At 42.5% G+C, this 13,726-nt stretch overlaps 1 protein-coding gene across 2 annotated transcripts in view; it reads right to left on the bottom strand.

The window, feature by feature from the left end:
- The window catches only part of PITX2 (paired like homeodomain 2), a 63,026-nt gene that overhangs the window by 4,103 nt on the left and 45,197 nt on the right, over nucleotides 1-13,726 (bottom strand). The window contains exon 1 of one of the 2 annotated variants that reach the window (XM_033955533.1): nucleotides 851-1,429. The exons of the other annotated variant lie outside the window; for it this stretch is intronic. Coding sequence (XP_033811424.1) covers nucleotides 851-1,031 — 181 coding nt within the window. The 5' untranslated portion in view covers nucleotides 1,032-1,429. Of the gene's footprint in view, nucleotides 1-850; nucleotides 1,430-13,726 lie in introns of those variants that run through there. 2 annotated transcript variants of the gene reach the window in all.

Genomic DNA, 13,726 nt, shown 5'->3' on the forward strand with positions numbered 1-13,726 from the left:
ATAAGTTTGGAGATTTTGGAGCTGCTGACATACCGGAATGTACCGAGGTGAAAAGCGCCCAGAAGGAATGCGGAATCAACCCTAGTAAATGAATGAATCTCAGTTTTCATGTGCTGTAGCGTGACCTACATATTACACAAACACTCTTCCGGCATCAGAAATCTATTAAGATACTTTCAGTTTTCCCCTAAAGTATGAACCGCTATACATTTGGATATTTAGAAAACATAACAAAATACTTTTGACTTTTTTAAAATTATCATTTTTATTATGGAAGGAGGGGAGAGATGCTCAGGGATACTATTTAAAAAAAAAAACAAAACCCCCAAAAACTTTCGCCTGTCATTGAGGTGGGATAAAGGTGGACCAAAAAGTTGTTAGTGATAGCGATTAAACAAGGTAAAAGGCAACAAGCTTTTGACCAGCTTTCAAGAGAGATATTCCCTTTATCAGATCACTGCAAATTGGGGCAAGGGGAAAACAAAGCCCTTAATGAGTAACCGCCAATGAAGGATAACAAAAAAGACGACCCTCGATAAACTGAAGTCAGTAAACAAATAATATTGACAGTAGACGATAAACCATCTAAAGGGTATTTGAGTTAACCTTTATTGGCTTATTAAACCTTTCTCGGCAACTGCACACATATAATTATGCTATAACTATTTTTAATTTTTTTTTTTGTGTGTGTGTGTTATTAAACCTTTCTGACAACTCCACACACATATATAAATGTATGTGTGTCTGTTGCCTATAAGGACTATGTATATATGTAGAGCAAGAATCTAAATAATATATTTTGGCGTCTTTTGAGTCAGATAGAGGTGTGCACTGCTTGTGCCCTGCTTACCTGCAGCCTCGGGACTGGAGGTGTCGGAGATGGTGTGCACCTCCAGCCGCTGCTTGGAATCTAGGGAGCGCTGTCCTGCACCCAGGGAGGAAGCCATAGAGATCCGGACCGGGGGCTGAGCGGCGGCCACTTTATTTCCCACCAGGTGCTGCAGACCCAAAGGATCTTTCATGGAGTTCATCGAAATGGGCAGGAAAAAGAAGTCTGAACAACAGGCACTGATACCTTCCCCACGCACTCTCACCAGAATGGACAAAATAAGAGGAAAACCACACAGGAAGAAAAGAAAAAAGCACCAAGCCGGCAAAAAGGATTGAGTTCCTCAGTGTGCTCCCCCCCCAGGCTGCGTCCAGTGGTCCAAACAGAAAAAAATAAAAACCAACCAGAGAGAGCGCACGTAAAATTGCAAAGCGCCCAAGTGGGAGAGCACATGAAAATTGCACTGGGTTAGGTGGAAATCTTCTGGTAACAACTTGCAGTTTTTACTTATAGGCTTAGGAATAAGTCTTGCATGAAGATCTAGCCGCAGAGAGATAACATCGGCTGTATATTGTCTTAATCCTTCCCACCCACCCCACCCCCTTTGACCCCCCCCACCTCCTTTCGGTGCGGACACCCAGCAGGCAGGCAGTTCCGTGGTGTTATTTATAGTGCGGTGGCTCGGAGTCCTAGTTCTGGGGCTGTCAGAGCGCAGCTCGATGCAGGGCAGAGTGACAGCGGCAGGGAGATGGTGTGTATATACCGTCAGATCTCCTCCAAGCGCTGGGCTCCCCCCTCTCCTCCCCCGATTCCAAGCGCAGGGAGGTGGGGAGGAATGGAATTGCCCAGCCGCTTTCCTACCAGCCCGACAGCTTCAACTTAGGACTGACGTCACTGTGCCCGCCCCTTTCCTCTAACTCCGCCCCTCAACTCTCTGTCTCTCTCTCTCTCTCTCTGCACTTCGCTTGTCTGCACGCCGACATTTTTCTTCACCCACCAATCAGAGAGAAACCTGGAGAAGCAGACCTATAACACTGATCTAGCTTATCTTGCTTTTAGGGATGGGCTTTCTGAGTCACTGCTCAGGCTCCTTTGCTTTAACAGAGAGTGAGGAAAACCTGTTCTACCTCCTCCAAAGCAGCTAAAGACGGATCATATCTGTAAATACACGAGAAAATTACTGCCAAACTAGTTTTCTTTTTGAAAAGAAGACACGTTTACCTTCAAACAGAGAAACATTTAAAGTACACACTCTTTTTCTCTTCATATCATCGAGAATGAGAGAACTAAATCCTAAAACCAACCATCGAAGGTGTTATCAAAATTAAACTGAGCGCGCAGGACAGACTCGGAGAAATCCAACGCGGTTTAATGCAAATAATCTGCAGCTCATCTTGGATTATACTCTATTGGCTCGCTATTCTCACGGATATCTGCAGTTTTGCACGTATGCTAATAATATTTGTTGATCTAAACATTTGTTTCCTCTAACATGGGTACTTGCAAATCTGCAAATATTCATCTACATTTGCTTTAAGTAATCCCTAGACTGGAAGGCTTTTAGGCCAGCTGCAATTATTTTGTGAATTCCTGAAAACTTTGTTGTTCTCGCAATTTTTAAATGGTTTAACTACAGCCTCAATGAAATGATAATATAGTCATTTTTCTTATGCTTTTCTGGTGTACTTTAGTTTTTAATTAGTACTTCCTTCTATGTTTTCTGCTATGTACTCTAGTCTTAATTATGGGCTCCTTTTACTAAGCTGCGTTAGCGTTTTTAGCGCACGCAGCATTTTAGCGTGCTCTAAATGCTGGCGTTAAGGTCTAGCGCATGCGGCAATTTAGGGCACGCTATTATGCTTAGTAAAAGGAGCCCTATATGTGAACCGAATTGAGCTCCACTGGGAGATGACCCGGTATATAAACCAAAGATTAGATTATATTAGATCAGAGATGTGTTCAGAGAAGACATGCTGTATTTCAGAAGCTTGGATCCATCATATTCATTAGATAGGAAAAAAAAAAAGGTGATGAGATTCATTTTCTATTGGTCCATTTTAAAAGATTATCAAAACATGATGATATTGATGAGTTTGGGAACCAAATGGGGATCCCCTCTTCAAATCTGAAGAAGCCATCTAGGTGCTCTGGAAAGCTCACATACAAAGCCTTTAACATTTTTATTTTAAAAATATTGGATCCGTAAAAGTATTATAAATTGCAGAGTTCACAGTCGGCTTCTAAAGAGTACCATCTCTCTTATCTTATTGCTGGGCTGCTTTATTGTTATATTCAAGAAGAAAAGAATGGCCCACAACACTTTGAATTATTCAGCTGACCATTTAGACTTTCAAGCAAAGAAGCCAGAGTCGGCAAAAATTAACCAATTTAGAATGAAAACCAAAGATCCTTTTGGGAACACTAGACAAAAATGACTAGATTCTGTTCTCTGTGTGCTAATCTGTGATTTACAAGTGTTGGGTTAAGAAATATGTAAGGAGTGGGACAATAAACGCTTGAAAAGCACATTTTCAGGGACCACTTTAATATACATCTGTTGATAAGTAGAGGTATATGTGACGTGGATGTTGCCATTGTTGACATCGACCTCTGATGTGGGATTGAACACTACAGGGGCCGCTGCAAAGTTCTCCGCCCAACCAACAAAGTTGGGGCAGTCTCCATCGAGGGCTATACACCATTTTCCACTTTTTTTTCGTTCCATATTTTTCTGATGGAATAAAAAAAATGGGAAATCACTGGACTGGAAGTGTATATAGCCCTCGATGAAGACTGCCCTAACTTTGTTGGTTAGGCTGAGAACTTTTCAGCGGCCCCCGGTATTAGTTTAAATGGCATTTATTAGGCAAAACCACCCTAGGAGAAAAGGTCTGCTCTCCTCCCTGGATCATTTTGCTGCTTTTGTTATTTTACTGCATTTTAGTAAACCCGTAGCCGCAGAGAGGAGTCTCTGTTACAACGAAATTTATCCATGATATTCCGTGACAGATGCAAACAGCGGCTTCCAAGAAAAGAAGTCCCAAATCTCGTCTCCTTTCCAGGGATTTGCGATCATATCGCCTTTCTATCCCACAAGAGAATTTTCACCAAATCCCTTCTCTAAATAAACTCCAGAATCATGTCACCATAAAATGAGTCTACAGCAAAGCAACATCCCTGAAGGAAATGAAAAGCAAATCAATTTCTAAATGGAAAACATTTAAGTCTATTTAAGCATGAGTGGACACAAACCTATACTAAGCTGTTCTCTTTTTCTTTTGACTTTGCTGTTATTTGAATTGATACCACATGCTTTTTTGTCTAGGTATTTCTTTTCACTGCTGAATTTTCTAATGTAGGTTTTGTTAATATTATTTTGTCTGTTTAAACGAGCCGCTATTCGGCTGTTTATTATCTGTTATATCAGGAAAATTGTTGCACCGGGAATTCTGTCTAGGAACACCTAGAAATGGATTTAAACTTTTCTTCGCTATGTCTTTTTCATTCTCTCCCCTCCATTTGGAGAGGTGGGTCTCACCGTACATATAATTTTAGCAGACTGTCGATAACGTAAAATTAATTTACATTCTGCTCATTGTCTGCCTTTTAAATGATGAGTTTCATCCCTGAGATTTGGCAAAGATTCTGTCTCAGACCCCACAGCGCTTAGATAGAGACAATGCGCTCACATTTGTAGTGGGTTTTAATCTGATAAGACTCTAATTTGCTTAAGTCTCTTAAATAGGGGGTTTTAAATGCTTCTAGCGTTTTCATATTGAATTTCCTCTAATTCCCTGAGATAATAAAGTATACGTGTAAAGTAAAGATTTCCTCCCTTTGCACCCGCGGCAGATGACCCATAACTAAGTCAATACGAATGCAACTCCATTCCTTGTTTCTTTGCCTCTTAGGATTTCTGGAGTCTCTGAATGAGCAATTTTTTTTTTTTTTTAAATCTGTATCTAGCACTGGATTAAACTATTCACCCAGCTTTATCTTATTTTTATTTATTTATTTATTTATATGGTTATTTTTAAAGACTCCTGGCAGCGACAAGACACATTGGGGCTCATATTCCAAACTTAAACATGTCTAAAAACCCGCCCAAGTCGGCACTTGGACGACCTAAAAGACAGGTCGTCCAAGTGCCGATAATCAAACTGACTTTCTGGACGTATTCAGGGACTTTTTAGGCCTCTGAATGCTGCTATGTGCCCAGAACTAAAAGGGTGTGTCTAGAGGAGTGGTTAGGGCAGTATTTGGGCGGCATGTGGACCGACCTTAGTCGTTCTGCAGGGATAATCGAATGCTTGACGAGACTTCCTGGACAAAACTTATATGTTGTGAGATGATGTAAATCAGGTATAAGTGCCAAAAAGGTATCCAAAGTGACCAGATAACTACTGCAGAGACAAAGTAAAGACCCCCCTCACCACACACTCCCCTATTGTTCACTGACCCGCTCACACTGTCAGAAATATCAGAATAAAAATGTTCATACCTATCTCCGGAACATCAGCACCTGCTATAGGAAAGCCTAATAGAGCTGCATAAAGGTGTCTTAAGTAGCCTGGGGGGAGGGGGGGGGGGCTAGTGAACCATAGAGAAGAGGACCCAAGCCCATAAGACACTCTAACCACTACATTCATGGTAGAAAATGTGAGCCCACAAAAAAAAAACCCCAAACCCTACTTTATTGCCAGTGTGGCGCAGTGGTTAAAGCTACAGCCTCAACACCCTGAGGTTGTGGGTTCAAACCCATGCTGCTCCTTGTGACCCTGGGCAAGTCACTTAATCCCCCAATTGACCCAGGTACATTAGATAGATTGTGAGCCTGCCGGAACAGACAGGGAAAAATGCTTGAGTACCTGAATAAATTCATGTAAGCCGTTCTGAGCTCTCCTGGGAGAACGGTATAGAAAATTGAATAAATAAATATAGGTGCCACCTGCAACCATAAGAGCTATTGGGGTTGTAGACAGGTGGATATTGTGGGTTTTGGGGGCGTTAGGGTCTTGCTCTGGGTGTTAGAGACATAGACAAATTTTTGGTCAAAAATGTGGTATAAATGTGGTATGACGTACTGTCAGTCTGGATGATCAATGGCCTGGAAGTCCAGATAGATGATTAAAAAAATATATTCTAGATGTATTTTTCTAGAATGGACATTTTACCACTGATGACTTTGTGCATCTAGCGTCATACGTCCGAATCGGACTTAGACAATTCTTTTGATTATGCCCCTCCAAGTGTATTTTTTTTCTTTCCAGTTGTCTCCATTTACTGTATTTTCTCACAGCACAAATGGTGCCATGACTGAGATGTAGAAGTCCAACTGGTCAATTTATTTATCATACTTCATAGGAGGGGGGTGCCGAAAAGTTCTCAGCCCAACCAACCCACTTCCTAAATTCTGAGCGTTATTTATGCCACTGTAGCTGTAAAGAGTGCTATCTTATTTCTTAAGTGTCAATTTGCAGAAACAGAAATTCTATGTTTCGTGGGGGTGCCGCATAGAGAATGACATAGGCCCTCTTATTAAGGTGTGCTAAGCGTTTTAGCGCGTGTTTATCACACGCTAAATCAACGCACACGATAAACGCTAACGCGTCCATAGGATAACATGCACGCGTTAGCGTTTAGTGCTTTAGTGGGTGCCAAAAAGCATAGCGCACCGTAGTAAAAGAGGGGGGATAGTCACAGAATTTGTCACAGTCTCTGTTCCCGCGGATAACCGCGGGCAACCATCCCCATGTCATTCGTTAAGTACAGAGGGAAGAATCAGAGTATGAATGGGCACAACCACTGACCCTCAAGCATTGCATTGAAGAATGCTGGTGTAGAAAGACTGAGGTTGAGATAGACACTAAGGAATGACAGTCTCTGGTATCCAGAGTAGATATTGTGATGTCATATTGCCTCATTCCACCAATGCCTAAGAGGCAACCTCATCACTGATGTAGTAATAGTAGTAGTAGTGATGTCACAATGGGTTCCTCATTCTATAGTTGGCTCACATAAGAATCAGAGTATGAATGGGCACAGCCACTAACCCTCAAGCCTTGCATTGAAGAATGCTGGTGTAGAAGGACAGGTTGAGATGGGCACTAAAGAATGACGTGGATGGTTTCATGTGATTATCCGCGGGATGGTGACAGTGACAAATTCTGTCACCATGCCATTCTCTAGGTGCTGGTGCCTCTCCTCTCCACCCCCTCCTGAGCACCTTCTTGAAATGTTAGAGCAGCATCTTCCACTTGCTGTTCATGTTGGCCTTGGCTCCTTTCTGACATCACTTCCTGATCGTGGAATCAGGACATGACCTCAGAAGGGAGTGGAGGCAGGCTCAAGCAGCAGGTGGAAGATGCTGCTGGCCTTGGGAACGTTTCAAGAAGTACGTGGGGGTGGAGGGAGGTGCTGAAGGAGTGAGGGGCAGGGGTGCATGGTGCGGTGGGGAAAAGCAGGGGGCATAAGGCGTGGTGATGCCAGGTGCAACTACCCTAAGTGCCAAAATCCTTGGCTAAGCCAATGTTAGTCATTCTTGGTTGGTCTGAGAACTTTTTAGCACCCCCTTGTGTAGCTGACTTTTCCAAAAGGGTGACAAGAGTTTTCAGGCTAGAGAGAGAGAGATAGAGATTTTCCTATTAATTTCATGTTGTTAATGAAATCCTAATTTAAAAAAAAAAAAAAACCCTGTTTATCTTGTTTTTACATCTCTTGATTCAGATTTTTACATAGGATCTCACCACCTGAACCAATGGGAAATAATATATACTGTATTTCCCTGATAGTTGAATTAGCGCGTGCTAAACGCTAATGCGTGCATATTAGTCTATGGACGCGTTAGTGTTTAGCACACGTTAATTGGTTAGCGCACCTTAGTAAAATAGGGGGATAGTTTTTAAAGTAGGTTGTAAAACATTCTGCATTTTATGTTTTATTTAGGTGCAACCCAATCTTTTCCAATGAACATAAAGTAATTTCAAAGGCAACGAAAAGATAAGGGCTTTCCTCTAATTTTGCTCCGTAGCTTTCGCAAAGATAACTGGAGATTAATATGGAAAATATTATTTATTTTTCATGGTGACCAGGAGGTACACAGCCAATAACTGCAAACTGTGAATATTAAAGAATACAAGAAATACATTCAGTACTTGACACAATACGCCATGAAAACTAAAGAATCAATCAAAACATTTTTGAGTGGTATGAAAGAGAACTTCCCTCCATGCCTCCCTTCAACACCCTTAGGCATAGGATGAGATGAAATGAAATCCCTGTGCACCCACATCCATCTACCCAAGTATCCGTGCATCCTTCACATTGACATGCAGTATTACGGTAATATTTCTTAAAATTTTCTATTGTCAAGTCCTCTTTTTGCTAAGTATGAAAAAAACAAAACAAGTAGAATCAGACAATCCATAATTAGATCAGTAAGTTCAGCTCTGTGAGTTTGATTGATCTCTTACAGTAGCTGTTGGCATTTCGGTGTCCTGTTCTTCCACTCTAGGAAAAGCTTAGAGGTGGTACTGCTATAGTCACAAACCGAGCGCGAATGCACCCTACTTGGAGATCTTTAAATGGCCTTAGTGTTCATCTTTCTAAAGTTTTTCAATCCCCTCTCTCTCTGGATCAAAGCTGTGAAATCCATAGGTAACAAGAAAAATTATTTCTATAAGCATTTCTGCTTCCTGGCAAGGCGTATTTTATAGGCTGCAGGGATCCTTAAAATATAAATTATAGTTGGTATGAAACGTTTGATTCGGAACTGGAACATATTCGGGAAGAGGCAGCGCCACCAATCACGTGGAAACACTTTTCTTGAATGTATTTATTTCAAATAGATTTGGACGGCGGTACATATCTTGAAAAACTCTTTTCCAAGCAAGTAACCATTCATAAAACAAACAAAATTAGAATAAGGGTTATGAAAACGGAATAGGGTCTGCATGAAGGCACTTTGTGGAAGATTCTCAAAACTTTGTGGTCGCTACACTGGTTCCAGCCGGTATAGCGTTCATGTATTTTAGCTGCGGATTATCAAAACAGCTTATCGTGGTCTTTACTGAGCTTCCTTACAGTCACCATACAAATGTATTACAATGAGGTCATTAATATTTAAACAAGCACTCCCAGCAATTCTCTGTTATCACTGGGTGATTCCCTAACATCGCTGTCCTACAATTGTGAGCAAAATTTTCTTGCAGGTCTGAGCTGTCCTAGCCTTACTTTCTGGACAGTGCCTGAGCGCTGATTGGCTCAGGCATTGACAAGAAAGTAAGGCTTGACAGGTCAATATGCCAGAAAATCTTGCCATTGTCAAGCAACCCCCACCTGACCCCCCCCCCCCCCCCCCCCGACAGCGGGAGGGATGCCCTCTCCCTCCTGCCGCTGACATTAAGCAACTGCCGCCCCCTCCCCGACACCCCTCTGGCAGCAGGAGGGATGCTAGCTTCCTCCTGCTGCTGCTATAAGCAAACCCTCCCCAACCCCCCACCCCCAAGCAGCAGAAGGGATGCCCACTCCCTCCTGCTGCCACTGTCGTGCTCCTGAAACCCATCACCACCCCCTTATCTTGTTTACATAGGCCAGCTGGAAGGATGCCTACTCCTTCTGGCCAGCAGGCCCACCTCTTCAAAATGTTGAGCCTTCCCTTCCCCGGTGCATCCTGGGGTGCTCCGGGGAGGGTCCTAAGGTTCTGATTGGCCCAGGTGCTTAAGGCCTCCCCAGCTGTACCCCTTTTACAGAAGGAAAATGAAGGAAAATTGCATAAACATCTAACAGCAGTAGAGAGAGTTATCAGATGTCCCATAAAGGCTGGGACCAACCATAAATAATTTGACATAGGAAAGCACACAATTTGAACATAGACTATGTCTCTGTGGGAACCAATGTAATCTGATTTTAAAAAAGTGGAGTTACTTTATCATATTTACTGCTTTACAAATCAGTTGTGCAGAAGTGTTTAACAGGGTTTGTAGTCTTTTTGATATTCCAGCTGAGCATCCAGTTTATAAGAGATTACAGTGAATCAAGTGTGTTTATAATGAGGGCCTGTACTAATGTTTTAAATTAATCAAATAAAAAATATTCATTAATGCAACAGAATACTCTTAATTTGTATTAAAAAAAAAAACATCCCTAGTCAGAGTACTGTATTAGTTTGAATCTCTATCATTAAACATAGAAACATGATGGCAGATAAAGGCCAAATGTAGGACCTCCTCCTTGTAAGCTGGAATCAGGTACCACATGTTAATGAGAAATGTTAACACAAGCACACAAAGTGGAACCAGACTTTGGAACCAGGAGATAATGTGAAATGAGCAGTTTCGAGTCATACAACGAACACACACTGGAAACTGGACCCAACACGGGCCGTGTTTCGGCACAAAGTGCCTTCCTCAGGGGTCCTTGCAGTCGCTCAGCCTAGGCAAGTAACACCATTCTGCCACTGTGAAATGTTAATGCATGACCTTCAGTACAAAATACTGTGAATGCCCCTTCTTAATGCAGCGTTGTGGACCAGAACTGCATATGTCTAGTACTGGTATGTAAATGATAAGTAGTACCGGATTTGCTGCACATTAAAATTCTGCATTATAAGACAGTGTTTCTCAACTCGGTCCTGGAGTGCCCCCTTGCCAGTCAGGTTTTCAGGATATCCACAATGAATTTGCATAAACTTGATTTGCATACATTGCCTCCATCATATGCAAATTTCTTTCATGCATATTCATTGTGGCTTCTCCCTCCATATCCGCGGTTTCCATATCTGCGGATTCACTTATTCACGATTTTTCGGCCGCTGACTCCGCCCACCAAAATTACATCATCATTAAAGTACTTTTTCTTTTGACTGTACCGTACTGAACCGATAAAAACATTTATTGCTTACTATTAACTGAAAATCGCTACTTATAAACTTTCTCCCACAAATTCGTTGCTTCCATGCTTCCCAGTGCGCACTGAGAAAAATGCTGGGAATCGTGGTGAGCGGGAACCTCCGGAGGCTTATCGCCCTCCTGACGTTCCTCCTGCTCCTGCTCGGGCAGAGCCAAGCTCAGAAAGGTGCGTCCCCCTCCCCCTCTCCCACATGGTGCAGTTACGGGCATCATTTGTATGTCAGACTGTTAGAGTTTCCCAGGGAATCGCTTGTTGCGCATCTTTCTCAAGCTACTGCGCGATCGGGGAATCTGAAACAGAGTGCCCGTTTCGGATACCGGCAAAAGCTTTTCCTCTGTCCTGGGTCGGAGAGGTTTCTGATAGAAGGAGCTTTTTCTTGCTCGAGTTCTCTTCTGCTTCTTGCTTTCTTGGTCAGGGTCGACGACGGGCTGGTGATCGGAGCTCAGTTTGAGGAAAAACTGTAGCAATAATAGTGGCTTGTTTCAAAAAACTGCGAATAACCTTAGAAAAGCTATTCGCGTTTTCAATACAGAAAAACCCGAGAGCTTTATCTAAAAACCGTGAATAACGTTAAAAAGGTTATTCGTGGTTTTCCCATATTTGCGCCTATGTTGTGCCCACATCCCCCCCGCGAATATGGAGTGAGAAGTGTACTATACATGCAAAGGCCCCGTGGTAACTGTTGGGAGTTATCCAGTATTCTCCCTGCAGTTTTCACACAGACCAGTTCTCGATTGTGCTTTTCTTTCAGGCACTCTGAGCATGGATGGTGTAAGGTGACAGCACAACAAAGAAAAATGGGGAGACCCAACTATCCACAGTGAAAACAATCCACCGATGAAAACAAAAACAGAAAACTGTGGATACAGATGTTCTGGAGATAATTTATTAATCACTGACATATAAAAACATGAAAATTCAATGAAGAAAGTACAATGGTAAAAAATACAGTGATAAAAAATCCAACCGGACCCTACATGGTCCATGTTTCGGCGAACACGCCTTCCTCAGGGGTCCAATGGTTTGCAAACTCACATATAAAGAATTGGACTGAAAGCAGTCTATTGTCTTTAAACATGTGAGCAAAGAACACCACAGACAAGCTGAAGTAGCAAAAAAAAAAAAACCAACAAAAACCCGCTATGGTGTAAGGTGAACCTGCTCTAATTGCAATGTGTAATAGTCCATGCCCATTCTCTGCCCAGTCCATACAGCATCCTGTACTAAGCAGTTACCACCAGACCATTATCCTACTGAATGTTTTAACATGTGACAGATGTTAGCATAAGCTAGCATTAACAATAAGCACTCACTCATTTCATATACCATTCTCCCAGGGGAGCTCAGAATGGTTTACACAAATTTATTCAGGTACGCAAGCATATTCCCGCCGTCCCCCCTTATATCCCAGTGGGCTCACAATCTATATATCTGAAGCAGTGGATGATTAAGTGGCTTGCCCAGGGTTTCAAGGAGCAGTGTGGGGTTTGAGCCCACAACCTCAGGGTGCTGAGGCTGTGGCTCTAACCACCTCACTGCACCACACTCTCCTCTAGTATGTTTAAGCCCAAAACGTAACACGCAGTGAGGAGCAGCCTAATGATTAGTGTAGTGCAAACCCAGAAAACTGGGTTTGTTTCCCACTAGAGCAGGGCTGCCCAAGTCCGGTCCTCGAGATCTACTGGCAGGCCAGGTTTTCAGGATATTCACAATGAATATGCATGAAAGAGATTTCCTTGCACTGCCTTCTTGGTATGCAAATCTCTCTCATGCATGTTCATTGTGGATATCCCGAAAACCTGGCCTGCCAGTAGATCTCGAGGACCGGACTTGGGCAGCCCTGCACTAGAGAATGACACGTGGACATATTTTTCCCCGTCCATGCGAGTTTTGTCGCTTCCCATTCCTGTGCGCTCTGCCTTAACCGCACAAGCCTCAAGCCCTTATGATTTTAAAGTGTTTGAGGCTTGTGCAGATGAGGACGGAGCTTGCAGAAATGGGGCAGGGACAGGAAAATAACTTACTGGGACGGGACGGGAAAATGAATTCCCGTGGGGGGAGGGGAAAATGTGTCCCCATGTCATTCTCTATTTCCCACTGCAACTTCTGGTGACTCTAGACAAATCATGTAACCCTCCAATGCTCCAGGTACAAAAATAGTACCTATATATATAATATGTAAACTGCTTTAATTGTAACCACAGAAAGGTGGTATATTAACATCCCCTTTCCATTCTCATCCCTTTAATAGAAGGGCCCCTTAATTTTGCATGCCACATTGAACCAAACTGATGGGTTATCATGGTGTACCAGAACTTGTGTCAGGGTTGGAAGATAGTACTAGTAACATCAGCCTCTATACCTCAAACTGTGCTGGGAAAACTGAAGGATATGCTTTACGTTTTATTACATAATTACAGGTATGTCATAGTACATAAAAAAAATACTATTGTGGAAAAATAGGAAGCAGATAGAAAAAGAAAAGAAAACATTAAAAATTTGGTACACACGTTAAAGGGGAGGAACAGAAATCCACCCCTAAATAAAAAGGCAACAAGCTTTTCAGCCAAGGAACAGATAGACTCAGATCCCAAACCAGGGGTTTCAAAGTCCCTCCTTGTGGGGCCGCAATCCAGTCGGGTTTTCAGGATTTCCCCAATGAATATGCATGAGATCTATTAGCATACCATGAAAGCAGTGCATGCAAATAGATTTCATGCATATTCATTGGGGAAATCCTGAAAACCCGACTGGATTGCGGCCCTCGAGGAGGGACTTTGACACCCCTGGCCCAAACCAACTAAATGAAGTCAGTTTACCTTTAAGATCAACATACACACAGATACACTCAAAGGCCCTGATTCTATAAAGTTTGCCTAAAGTTAGGTGCTAATATTGGCACTATTTTTTTTTTTTTTAAAAGTTAAGCACCCATTGTAGAATCACACTTAGGGCTCCTTTTACTAAGGTGCACTAGCGGATTTAGCA

Source organism: Geotrypetes seraphini, chromosome 1 (assembly GCF_902459505.1).
Source record: "Geotrypetes seraphini chromosome 1, aGeoSer1.1, whole genome shotgun sequence".
In the NCBI taxonomy this organism is placed as follows: domain Eukaryota; kingdom Metazoa; phylum Chordata; class Amphibia; order Gymnophiona; family Dermophiidae; genus Geotrypetes; species Geotrypetes seraphini.